Source organism: Callithrix jacchus, chromosome 7 (assembly GCF_049354715.1).
Source record: "Callithrix jacchus isolate 240 chromosome 7, calJac240_pri, whole genome shotgun sequence".
NCBI classification, from domain to species: domain Eukaryota; kingdom Metazoa; phylum Chordata; class Mammalia; order Primates; family Cebidae; genus Callithrix; species Callithrix jacchus.
Genome location: NC_133508.1, coordinates 28,045,034 through 28,058,847, shown reverse-complemented (window position 1 = coordinate 28,058,847; position 13,814 = coordinate 28,045,034). Strand labels below are relative to the sequence as shown.

Here is a 13,814-nt window from a genome sequence, read left to right as displayed (position 1 = left end):
GATAGGAGCTTTTCTATGTGTGAATTAATGGGGCTACCTTCCCCTCTGCTTGACGGAGGTGAATATCCATGGGAAGACATGAAGATTTTGATTGAGAGAATATAGAAGACATTTATTGGTGCATGGGACACTTGGGGAAATAGGATCCATTTGGATGTCTTGCCACAGTTAGAGAAGTGGAACAAAACGAGACATTTTGTTTACTGGGGAAAGAGGAACAAAGGCAAAGAAGGTTTGGGAGGATAACAAGTGTAACTGCCATCTCCAAACCTCTTTTCTTGGCTCATAATGACACTCAGGGGAGAAAATGTTCTTTTTTTCTCTCTTTTTCTGCACACTATGTACTTTGGAATATAAGCTGGTATCAATAGTAAGATCTAGATATGCTCAGGAGTTCAATAAACCATTGGATCTGCCTGGGCTTCAAGCTTAATTTACTACGGCATAGTTTCTCTGGCGAAATGTAACCAACGTAACAAGGACCTTCTGAAACACAATCCATTGGTATATGAGGTGCTGCTCCTATGTGCATTCATTCCACATGCAAAAATGATAATTAGGAGCCACTCCATGAAGGCTCTGGCTTAGACTCACTTAGAGCCCCGTGTTTGGTGCTGACTCCTCTATCCATGAAACAATCTTTAAAGGAACCAGAAGAAAAGTTTTCAAAGATGCCTCAGCAGATCTTTTTGAGCAGTGTATATACCCCTGACGATATATGTTTCCTTCGTTTCAGCTTTTGTTTTGGGGGGTAGCTTAAAGGAAGTCTTATGGCTGTATCAAGAGCCGTCTTTGTGTTAAGGGCCCTGCGTGAGTGCATCTGTGGACATGCGTGGTTTCTCTTTTGGGCTTTTGTTGACCAGTAAGTCTACCTTGGATACTTATTTTCTTATTTTGTTTCCCTTTCTGTGCTGTAACTTTCTTGGTTTTAGTGAGAGAATTAAGCTTTGCCTTTTTGGATTATTCCAGACATTCTTTTCCTGGCATGCAAATGACTTTTGATGTACTCCAGCAGAGAATAATAAAACCTTCTATCGCCAGTCCAGCTAGTGACATTTAAAGGATACTTGAAAGGTTGTCCAATTCCTTGTCTTGTACCTTACCTAACAAAGGCCATCTGGGAATGAGGTATTTCACATAAGTCCAATTTCCAGATAGCAGAAATTTAAGGACCAATTTCTTAAAATAGAGAATTTTCTTCTGTTCTAAATTTACACTATTCAGCACAGCTTTGGAGAGGTGCCTTCATAATCTTTTTCTTCTCTGCACTTCCTGTTCCTTGTACTTTTTATATACTGTTCCACCCTTTCAAATCAGTAACCTCAGGGTTAACCACAATCGGAAACTTGACCCTCTCTCCTTTGGAGAAAGAGCCTTGTTTTCCTGACAGCTTTTTAAAAAGGGAACCTTTCTAATTACTTATTGCTAAGCAGTCATCTTTTAAAATGAGATTTATACAAATGCTGACCCTTTGAATATGCATGCGATTACTATAGAATTATAAAAACATAGGCACTATAGATTCTTAGTAAACATTTATGAGTGACAATAGCAGCAAAACACATTGACATGGACTCTTTCTGGAGTTCAAATTAATTTGGTGTTTGAAAATTACACTTCTTTCTGGCTTCACTTGGAAAAATCCAAATGCAATTACACCAGGATTTCTTTCACTTATTGTGAAGAACTGAGAGACTAATGGCAGATAAGAAAAGAAAAAAGAAGAAATATTGGCGACAGGAGCTGTGTGCTGGCTCCCTCAGGGGTGGCTTTCCATTCACTTTTCTTTGTTATTTGGTATCATGTGAGAGTCTGAAAAATCTTACATCTAGAGAGATGCTGAGACTTGCACTTTCATACTATGTGGCTTACAAATCGAAAGTATGAGGCAGTTTAGCCTAGAAACTGTACAGATATTGTAGGGTTGTGCTTGCTCATGACATTTTTGTCCTTTTACATTGTGGTACCTAAAAAATATAGCAACACTGATTTCATGTTTGGCTGAATGTGGGCAAATTGTTTTCCGAAATGCAGCCACATCCTATCTTTCTTTTTTTTTTGGTGCTGGCTCTCACTGCCTTGTATGTATTAAAAACTCCTGGAGGCCCAGAAATGGTGTTGTATTAATTTTTATAATTCCCCTAGTGCTTACTGCTGTATCTTTAACGCATTTGCTCTATAAATGTTTCTTAAGTGAATGAGTTCATGTTTTGATGATTTAGCGTGTCTGCTCCTTAAATCATAAAAGACATTTTAATTTAGTTAAGTATATGTTGATCTGTGTCTATGAACAGAACAAGAGAAAGAAAAGGGTCCTGAATAAGTTTAAATTAGTTTTTTTAAAAAGCTTTAAAAAGAAGAAAACTGTAAAGTAAAAAAACAAACAATGAAGCTGAAAACAATGAAATGTTTAAGGGAGTCAAAATAAAACATAGAAAGAGTAAAATGAAACTAAATCGATTTTCAAGTAAAAGAGTGACTTCCAGGGAGATGCAAGGATGAAAAATGGAAAAATTTAGCTAGTTTGAAGAAAATCCGCCAAAGAATAAAAAGCACAGCCGATAGACAAATAAAAACAAACGGAGCTTTTGCGCATTTGACTTCACTAAGTAATGGGATTTATTTTTTACCAGTACTACAGCCTCGGAGGTGAGACTTCAGAAATAAAGCACAGATCTAAACCCACTCATTCAAACCCTCCTGCCACATTTACTGTCAGGGCTGGCAAGAACACTAAGTTGTGACTTTTTCAGAATGACTATTTTTTGCTGCATTTGAAAATAAGAGAAAGTCCATCCAGAAATTTTACATTTTCTCTCTTCCCTGTATGTGTAAGAGCAAAGATCCCATGCATTTTTCATATTTTCCTGTTAGGAACAAGTTTACCAACATGAAATTTTGACCTTGCAAAGGCATTCTCTGTATTTTGGCATTACCGTTCTACTAATATTTATCAGCGAATCGATCATAATGGACTTCTGACACTCAGTGCATTTCAGACTTGCTTCAGTGGTCAGTCACATCCTGGGACAGCTTCATAGAAGTGCTTGTTCGTGTCACTATATTTAAGACTGTGTCAGTATTTCCGTTAAGAGACTTTCTCATTCCCTAGGGCTTCTAAATAAGTCGTAAAAAGTCAAGCCAAACTCAAAGCTGTCAAAAAGGGTGCTTTTCTTTCTTCTCCTATGAGTAAGGAATATAAGCACATAACTCCCATTAATTCTATATTTAGTTAGGTTTGTAAATGCTTTACACACTGATGAGACCAAATAGGATCCAATGATGCTTCTGTGGCCTAAGACTGAAAAGAATGTCAGAAACATTTTACTGTCTATGAAAATAACAAGACATTCTATTTCGTGAATATAGACACGATTTCTTTTCTTTCTTTCTTTCGTTCTTTCTTTCTTCTTTTTTTTTTGTTAGTTTTTCCCTTCTGCCTCCCTACTTTGTTTCTAAAATTAAGCAGGTATTTTTCTGTGTTAAAATTTGTCTTGTTGATGTAACAGAATTTTTTCACAGGGTAAATATGTGCTTTCTTCCACTCCAGAGTTTTGGTACTTTTAATTTTGGAAGGCTGTGTTCTTGCTTTCCATTATAAATGATATCATTTATAATTGTGAGGTTTGAAGAAGTGAAAAAGCATAATAATAAACACGTACACTTTGCCCAGTTTCCTTCACAAAATTCGCATTTTTTTTTTTGGTTTGCAGTTTAAAAGAAGGATGGTGAGTTTAACTAACAGCTACCTGAAACTGAACCTGAGAAAAGATAATGAACCTTTTCTCTCTTTCCTCTTCGACAGCTTCATTACCCAATTTCTCTGTTTCATTGTACTAAAGAGTACATATTCAGGGACATTTGTAAGCCCAGCAATCAGCTTTTAAAGGATCTTCCAGATCAATCCCTTATTTCTCAGGTTCGGAAATTGCTTTAGGCTCTATACAAGCCTCTGAAAATGTTCACTTTGGGCTGTGAGTTGCTCTGCTGCTTGGAGATGCGATCCTGATCCTTTGCATAGCAAGTCTAATGGCTTTTGGCAGTTTCAGGTACTTAAATGACTTTTACTTAAAAAATACTTAAATCATTAGTGTTGAACTTTTGAGAACTTGGAGTAGGTGTGTGTGCATTTCTGAAAGTTTCTCTGTTTTAACAGCTACAGTGGAAAGGTTTTTATACAAGTTGATACTATAAATTGTGGGTTGTAATAGCCATACAGTACCTAGGGATCATCTTGGTTATTAAGGGAAATAGAAATGGTTTGCAGAAGATCCCACACAGTTAATACTGGTGGCCAAAGCTTTCTGTGGGGGAGGTGTGTGTGTGTGTGTGTGTGTGTGTGTGTGTGTGTGTGTGTGTGTGTGTGGAGGAGGAGGAGGAGGAGGAGGAGGAGAAGAAATTGAACGTTGTTAGAAACACAAGGACGCTTTTGAAGATGATCCATTGGTGGCATCTCCCCTCTGCCTTGAACGTAACACTGGAGTCATTGAAGTTATCACCAGGAGTGGTGAGAATGAATTTGAGGAAGAGCAACCCATTGGAAAGTGGTTTTGGGGAGACAGATTAGCCTCAGTTTGAAGCAGGGACACCACTCTACTTCCAACAGTTCTGTCTTCCCCGAAGTGAATCAATAACTGTTTTCCGCAGACCAGTAGGAGGCGCTGCAGGGTGAAATTCACTTTGACCATTTGTTCAGGTCTCACACCTAGAAAAAGCAAAATTGAAGGTTAGTTCGACTTCACTTTCTCATGGATTCGGGCAGCACCTTAGCAGTGGGCCATGTTTCCCTTTAGCGTTTTTTTCATGTCTTCCAGAATTGCTGGACTGCAGATGGGGGTACAGACTGCCTCTTACCCGCTGACTTCTGTGCTTTTGAGTATCTTTGATACAGTGATGAAGATGTACATCTTTTACACACTATGTTCCCTTCTTGCTCTTGTTACACACACACACAATTTTGCCTTTCATCAGTTTTCATTTAAATAAAGAGAACGTTTTTTACAATAGTGACTTAGAGAGGAATATTTTAGTAATACAAAATTAAAATGGAAAAACAGAACTCAAATCAAAATGAAACCTTTTAAAATGCTGAAAGGTAGTCAGAGACAACCATTCATAAAGTGATATTTCCAAGAAACAGCTTGCTCCTTAAGTTTTCACAAAGTTGCTGTGTATTGAGAACTGATAGTCCCTTCAGCCGAGCCAGTCTCAGGTGATGGTGAACAAATCTCTCAGTATGGCAGAGACATTTCAAGTAAGAATGCCCTGTTCTGCCAAGACTGTCATGATACTAAAATGTACCCTTTTGCTAAGGGCCAAAATTCAGAGTCTCTCCTCCCAGTTTCTACACTGATGTAGACAACAGATGCACAAAAAGGCAAAGTGGCATGTCACATGGCTTCAGGGCAAGAGGATGGCCATCTGGCAAGGGAGAGAATTCCTTAAATGTTACTGGGGCTTACATTTCTTAACGTAAAATTCCTAGCCAGAAGCTATGTGGTGCCAAGTATCTTTGCTGTGATTCCCGAGCCTAGCAGGAGCCTGATGGTTGCAATATTGTGGCTGCTGTTGGAATCCACACACCCTTTGCTAATTTGCAACCAAGATTGAGTGATATGATTATCTGCCACTTTTCTTATCATTGTTTTGGTTGCATCTAATCTTGCTGTATTTTCTTCTCCTATAATTCTCTCCTGAGCTGCTAAAGCTACCCAGATGGGTCAAGGAGTTTCTTCATAACCTTGTCACTAGTGCAACAGGTCTTGTTTTAGTGTTGATGGTGTCTCCTGGGTTCATTTATTTTAGACCTTTTTAGAAATATGGCACCAATTCATATTTATGCAGCAACCCATGAGGACTCTAGCTTATCTAACTGTGTACTTTTTTCTTTCAACTGTGTACCTTTTTCTTTCAGAAGATTTTGTATGTATATTTTTTTCTTAAAATATGCTTGGAAAGTATAAACATAAATCATCTGGAATAGCAATTCTCAACTATCTTGAAAGGTGTTCGAGGATTGTTTCATGGTTACTATGATTGAAGCAGTAAAATTTGGTTTATAGTTACAATAACTTTCCTCTCATTAGGAAAATATAAAAAAGCTCAACTTTATGATTTCACGACATATTACCAACCCCTAAATTCCATTCCTAATCCCCACCCGCTAACGCACACAGACTCGGTGAAATGCTAATAGGAAGCTCAGAGAAGAACCATAGAGGCATATGATCTGTCTGTGCTATGTCTGACCTCACCTTGTCTCTCAGCTGCTTTCATTAAAATGACGGTATAAAGGTCTAGGTAGAGGCTGGGGTGAAGCAATATACATCGAATGTATGTTTTGACTATAGTAAAGTTCCTGCTACTTCGGCTGTGATTTGGAAAATGATTTTGTGGGGCTCCACTTTTCTCTCCAGTCAGCTTCCTTACCTACATGAAATTACTCACTTGTAGTTGAGACCACCAGAAGCTATAATGTGTACAGAGCAGAGAGCAATGCCTTTGAAATCAGCAGCTCTGTGTGTTGGCCAGATCTGTTAGCAACAGGGTGTGTGTTCTAAGCCAATTGTCTTTATTAATCATGGCTTTGGTTCCTTTAGCTGTAAAACAAAGATGCATGACAAGATAATCCATCAGTAACTTATACCTCTGACAGTGTGAAATTCTGTGCAATGCATAGGGAGACAAGGAAGCCCACAGTTTATAGAAAGTCATGGCTAAAGGCATATCTTATATCACTATTAGAACAGAACTTGGGCTCTGAGCCACAAGACAGGGACATTTCAAAGGAGCACTGGGGAGCATGGAACCAGTAAACTTCCCAGGTGGCAGATAAAGGACTCTGCCCAGTGGGGGTGTTGGACCCTGAGCATGGGGTAGGAGGCCAAGAGGGTAGACATCACGTGTTTAAATCTAACAGTTTGCCTTATGTCGTGTGTTATTTTTAGGAGATCTCTCCCAAGATTATAGAAGTATGCTGTGTTTTAGTTTTTCTGATAATTTTGTATCACAGTATATTTTTCTGACATTTTTATTATTTTAAGTACATATTATATGCTTATAATCTACCTACAATTTATTTTTGTAAATTATATGAGATCATGATCAGAATAATTTTTCTCTGCCAGATGAACAGCCAGTTGTTCCAACATTTTACTGATTACTTCTACCTTGCCTTACTGATTTGAAATGCTACCCCTGTTATACACTAACTTACTTTATATGTATGTCTATTTCTGGACTCCATTTTATTCTAGCAAACTTACACATATATTAACAGCATACCATTTTCTTTCCTTTTTATTTTACTTTAAGTTCTGGGATACATGTGCAGGATGTGCAGATTTGTTTCATAGGTAAATATGTGCTGTGGTGGTTTGCTGCACCTGTCAACCCCTCACCTAGGTATTAAGCCCAGCATGCTTTAGCCGTTTTTCCTAATGCTCTGCCTCCCTCTGGGCCCCCCATGAAAGGCCCCAGTGTGTGTTGTTACCCTCCCTGTGTCCACATGCTCTCATTATTCAGCTCCCACTTATAAGAGAGAATACTCTGTTCCTGCATTAGTCTGCCAAGGATAATGGCTTCCAGCTCTATACATGTCCCTGGAAAGGACATGATTGCATTCCTTTTTATGGCTGCATAGTATTCCATGGTGTATATACACCACGTTTTCTTTATCCAGTCTATCATTGATGGGCATTTGGGTTGATTCCATGTGTTTGCTGTTGTGAATAGAATAGCATACTATTTTCATGACTGTAGTTTTATTGTGCATTTTGATGTATGACAAGGTACTTTTTCTCCATTTTTTCCAAAATATTCTTATCTAGGTCCTTGAATTTATTTTTCTAGTTTAACTTTAAGATAAGTTTAATTATTCTATTTTTTAAAATCCTGTTAGAAGCTACTTTGGGATTTCATTGATTTATATATTAGTTTGGGGAATATTTTGTCCATGATATTTATATCAAGTCTTCCAACTGAGGGCATGGCAGATTTCTGCATTTACTCTGCTCATCTTTTATGACAGTTGTTAGTTTTTATAGTTTCCTTCACATAAGGTTGGCATATTTCTCATTAGGTTAATTTCTAGATTTTTATTTGTTGTTATTGTTTCTATTGTGATGAGTCCTTTTCAATAATGGTTATAACTGAGATATGGGAAAGCTGTTGTACTTGGTATATTTTTCTTTTATCAGTTGCATTTTTCAAGTACACGAGTATCTCATCTTCACATAGTAAGTTTTGTGTATTTACTCTTCTTCTCTCCCCTTCCTTCATCCCTCCATTTATTGCATCATGTTGGCCATGTTCTACAAAACATCATTGACTCACAGCAGTTATAACACACATTAATGAGAATTTGTGTTATAATTGCTATAATTTGTCTTATCTTTTACCAATGAGTATAATGTTTGCAGAAGGTTTCTGGCATAATCACTTTATCAAGGTAAGGGATTCTCCTTCCATTCCTAGATTATTTAATAAGATATTTCCCCAACCACACACTTAAGGTCATTGCATTTACAAACTGCTGTTTCTGTACTTTTAAGATTGTCATCTAGTTGTCTTCTTTTAATCTATTTCTTTACAGTAGTGCATTTCCTAATGCTTAACCATCCTTGAATTCTTGGGAAAAATTTTATTCCATATCAATGTAATATTCTTTTTATATATTTCTAGATTCAATTTACTAACATATTATTTAATAATTTTGCACCAAATTCTTAACTGAGATTTGTCTTTAGTTTTCTTCTTTTTCCTAATGGTTTCCTTGCATAGTTTTATTATTAGAGTTATGCTAGACTTACGGAATGAATTGGAAAGTATTTTAACTTTTTCTGCTCTAGGAAATTTTAAAGTAAGTATTAGTTCTTCCTGATGCCTTGAAAGTTTAAAACAACTTACCCATGAAAGGGCCCTAGCCTGAGATTCCTTGGTTCTCTACTTTTTCTCTTAGGTTTCTCACCTTTCTCCTCCATTCTCTGAACAGTTTCCTCAGATTTATCTTCCAGATTAGTATTCATAGTTTGGTCTTTAACTTTTCCCCCATTCATTCTATTAATTAACTTTTGTTTTGTTTTGTTTTCTTTCTTTCTTTTTTTGACAGGATCTCCCTCTGTTGCCCAGGCTGAAGCACAATCGTAGCTCACTGCAGCCTTAAACTCCTGGGCTCAAACAATCCTCCTACCTTGGCCTCCAGAATATTACAGGCATGTGCCACCATGTCCAGCTAATTTTCAAATTTTTTTTTTGTTGAGATGGGAGTCTTACTGTGTTGCTCAGGCTGCTCTCAAACTCATGGTCTCAAGCAGTTCTGCCATCCTGGCCTCCCAAAGTTCTGAGATTGACAGGTGTGAGCCAGCATGCAACTTTTCTATTGCAGTTTTTCTTTTAAGCTTGGTATCTTGTTTTTATTCTCCAAGCACATCTTTTTTATCTTAACACTCCTTTTTCAGAGCAACTATAATCCCTGTAGAGATCAGAAGTTACTAGAATCTCTACTCTGTACCTTTTAATGGCCTTAAAGCCTTTTCTAGATGGCCCCCTTAGACAGGTCCCCTCAGTTGTTTAAAGAGCATTTGTAGCTGCTTTCTCCTGGGGTTAGATGACCCAGAAAGCTCTCTGTGGGTTCAGAGAGGAAGAAGAGGTATGCCCTAACTCTTCTGACAGCGGTCTCATAACTGATAACCTTCTTGATTCCCCTAGTAGGCCACTTATTTTCTGTCAGCTGCACACTTAGAGCATCTGAGCCGTGTTGGGACAGCAGCTCACACTCTCCACAGTCTTGCCCTCCACCTGTTTCAAGTTGTGGCTCCCTGTTTGCATTTCCCCACCAACTTGATGCCATATGTATTTTCTCTTCCATGAATTTCTCAACTTTTCTGACTTGGCAGTGGTAACTTTTATTGTTTTTGAGCCCCGTTAAGCATGCATTTGTTTTCAAATTTACATTTTGCAATTTAATGGGACTTCGAGAGACAAATTAATAAAGCTTATTCAGTACACCCTCTGAAAGGGTAATTCTGTAGCATAGACTTTTAGCAAATGATTTTATGGTAAAGTATGTTTTCCTTACATCTGAGAGTTTTTATGAATAATTTGCATACATTCAAAATTAAGCATAGATTCTGAATATCAACGAATAATAAATACAGAGTGTTCACAGAATAGAGCAGTGGGAACTGTTGCAACATTCCCAATAGGTTTCATGTACATAAACATGATACATTGTGATATGTAAGACTTCCTCAACTATGGTGCTTGAATAAAGAGCTAAGTATACTTTAGTTGAATAAAAAAGCCTGTAATTTTAATAATAAGGTATATTGGTACTTGACAGTTGTGCACCTAATCTATACCATACTTTTGAAATGTGACTGGAGTCCAGATGGATACTGCTTTACTGTACCGTTACGCATACAGCACGATAGACCTAAGTTTTCTTTTTGTCTTTCCAAAGGAAAACTTAGGTTCTTTGTTTGCATGAGTACTGTTGGGATTTTTTAAGTAAAAACAAGGAGCTAAGAATTCCACTCCTTCTTGCCAATATTTCCTTCAAGCAAAATTATCAATTAACGGAGCATTAAATATCATATGCTTCATATTGCTTTTTTACCCTTTTGTACTTGGGTTACTTTAATACTTTTCAGCTAGTGTTAGAAATGTAATTGACTAAAATTATACACCAAAATAAAACAAAACCATGGGAGGGAAAATATTATCATATTTTGAAAACATATCAATAAAGTGCATATTTAAATTTGCATATTTGGCTTATTTTGAAAACGTCACAATAGTTTTGCTTTCCCCCAATACCTTCATTATTGTAATTTCCTCTTTTTCTTCTTCTTAATAATAATAAAGTGCATTGTCTTTGCTCAGAGCATTTCTGTTCAAATTCTTCCTTGGTTGGTTTGACTGTGAATGAGCTGACTGAATACTTCACCATACTTCTATTTCCCTGAGCAGTGGTGAACAGACCACGGAATATTTTTCTATGAGTTTTCTCTCTTCCTTCAGGAATAAGTTTGATTGTTCATCTGTCAGCAGGAGGAAACTGTGATGCTTACACAGTAATGAATTTAAAACAGTCACTGTTCCCAAGATCTTTCCAAGAGCAGCAAGCTTTCAGAGGAGTAACTCACATTTCTAGAGTCCTTTGCTTGCAGGGCACTTATCGTCATTGTGTTAGGTAGTCCCTGCATGAGTCTTCCCCTGAATTATAGAGCCAATTCTCTGCTTCATCCTTTAAGGTGCTAAAATTACTCTGATGAGGTCGAGAGTTTTACATGCTATCACTTGATCTTACCTCTGGACAAACATCATAAACAGCAAATATCCAGACCCAATTTCTAGCTAGCAATTACAGCATACTCCTCCACCAGGCTTTTCCTGGGAATATGGGAATTTGAAGAGTTTTCTTTTCCAATGATTCAGTATATCCTGTTGGAGACGCTGATGGGCAGCATCATAGCCACACACATCTTCTACGGACATATTAAGTGATGCCTCTGCCACTACGAAGGGCAAGAGAAATGCCAGATGTCCAGCCTGAGAGCGTGGCACCTCCATGGCCAGGAACAGACAGCTTGCATGTAGCAGTCAGGAATGCAGTGTGTGGTTTCTGAATTCATTCAAAATGTCAGGTTGAAAACTGATGACTAGAGTTATAAATCAGAGAATAGATTTTATACATGTATATTAGTTTTCTCTTGCTGCGTAACAAATCACAAATTGTACAGCTTAAAACAGCACCCATTTATGATTCCACAGTTCTAGAGGTAGGAAGTCTGGCATGGCATAGCTGGGTTTTCTGCTCAGGATCTCACAAGGATGACATCAAGATGTGTCATTCTGGGCTCTCACCTGATAGCAAGGAAAGAACCCATATACAAGCTTAGCCAGGCCAATGCACAGGTCATTTCCTTGTGGTTATAGGACTGAGATCAACATTTCCTTGCCTCTCAATTTCTAGAGGCTGCCCAACTCCCTTTCCTGTGGCCCCCTTGCACTTTCAAACTAACACCCGCATGCTGAGTATTTCTCAGGCTTGAAGTTCTCTGACTTATCCCCCTTCCTTCCCCCAGTGAAAAGCTCTGCATTTAAGGTCTCGTGTAATTACATCAAGCCCATCCAGATAATCTTCCTACTTAAGGTCAACTGATTGATCATCTTAATTACATCTGTATAGTCCCTTTTAACATGGAATGTACATATTCACAGATGTAATACCAGGTTGAAAAGTCGTGAGGGCAAAATTCTTCCTACCCCAGCGTAGATGATGTGGCAGCGGGATTTGGGTAAGGTTTGCCTATACAACCACAAATGTTTAGACAATTAACATTATGATGAGTGTGAGCTTATAATTATAAAGTATAAAAACTGTGCTGCTTTAAGTGCTTTTTTGTATGGCTAATCTATAAATGGAGTAATCAAATCCTGTTTAAATAAGTTGGAATGTGCATAATTATTTACAGATGAGCATGGAAAACACGTGTTCTTTTTATCCATTCAGTCAATCTTGCTTTCCTTAAGGTGATTTGTATTTTAACTCATAACATGAAATAGGCATTTTCACTTGCAGGCCAGCATCAGGCATTGACAATATGCTTTTTTTTTTTTTTTTTTTTTTTGAGACAAAGTCTTACTCTGTCACCCAAGCTGAAGTGCAGTGGCACGAACATGACTCTCACTGCAGCCTCCACCTGCCAGGCTCAGGTGATCCTCCCACCTCAGCCACCCTAGTAGCTTGACAATGTGCTTCTGAGGTAGCTGGCTCACTAATTCCCTGTGGCATGATGAATGTTTATGACACATAATAACAGCTGCTATTTATCAAGCACTTCCTTTGTGCCTGGCTTTGTGCTATGTGCTACATTTGCAGGTATTATTTTAGTTAGTCCTTACAATAACTCTATGATGTACATATTACTATTCTTATTTTAAGGATGAGGGCACAGATTTAAATAGCAGAATGTGCCCATCTAAGCCGAGATGTTGGAGAACCATGATTTGAACTCACATCTGTTTGGCACTAAAACCTTCTTCTTCAGCACTATCTTTTATTTTTTCCCAGTCCTGGGAAAAGACGGCAGTTTATTTTCGAGAGATCCTTCTAAATTTTCTAAGTCATCCTCTACCTCTTTTTCCCACTATGCCCAGAGCAACCTATGTCTTTACACTATGCCCAGCCCCCAGCCCATCCCAGAGGTCCTCTGTCTGCCCTTCGATCTTCTGGAGTAAGTGGTTTTCCATGTGTCAATCTAGAACAGCAGGCCCTCATCTCAGGACAGCTGATGCCAGTGAAGGATGAAAACAGCCCCATCAAAATAGCTTATACCAGGGCATAATAATGACAAAAATAGCTGGGGATCCCTGTACCAGGCATTGCACTAAATGCCCTACGTGTATTTTCTTACTCAATCCTCATAATACCCCATGAAGTAGGTACCTGATTATTCTCATTTCCCACAGGGTATTTTGAAAGCAGCATTTCTAAATCTCTGAGGGGATTAACCGTGTGAGAGAGTTTGCAGGGAGACTCCTTGGCTTCTCCAGCTACCCTAATCCTTTCCTCATTCTAGAAGATTAGGATCAGCCACGTAGCACCCTCATCTTCAGTAACAACCTTCAGTTTAGAATTTATTTTATCCCTCCTTCATCTTAGATCAGACCCTTTCTCACAGAGTCCCACAGAGGGGCATTTGAGGCTGGAGAGAATGCCATTAGGACCGAGCCTTCTCTGGAGGACAGGCCAGTAGCATTTTGATCTTAGAATCCAAGTAGTAGGGGGCATAGAACATCTCTGTAGA

The 13,814-nt window shown here is 38.2% G+C and overlaps 1 protein-coding gene across 9 annotated transcripts in view; it reads left to right on the top strand.

The window, feature by feature from the left end:
• MKX (mohawk homeobox) overlaps positions 1-13,814 on the top strand; it is a 68,554-nt gene that overhangs the window by 16,489 nt on the left and 38,251 nt on the right. For 2 of the 9 annotated variants that reach the window (XM_035306994.3, XM_078329675.1), the window contains exon 6: positions 9,110-10,885. The exons of the other annotated variants lie outside the window; for them this stretch is intronic. In XM_035306994.3, coding sequence (XP_035162885.1) covers positions 9,110-9,147 — 38 coding nt within the window. In that variant the 3' untranslated portion in view covers positions 9,148-10,885. Of the gene's footprint in view, positions 1-9,109; positions 10,886-13,814 lie in introns of those variants that run through there. 9 annotated transcript variants of the gene reach the window in all.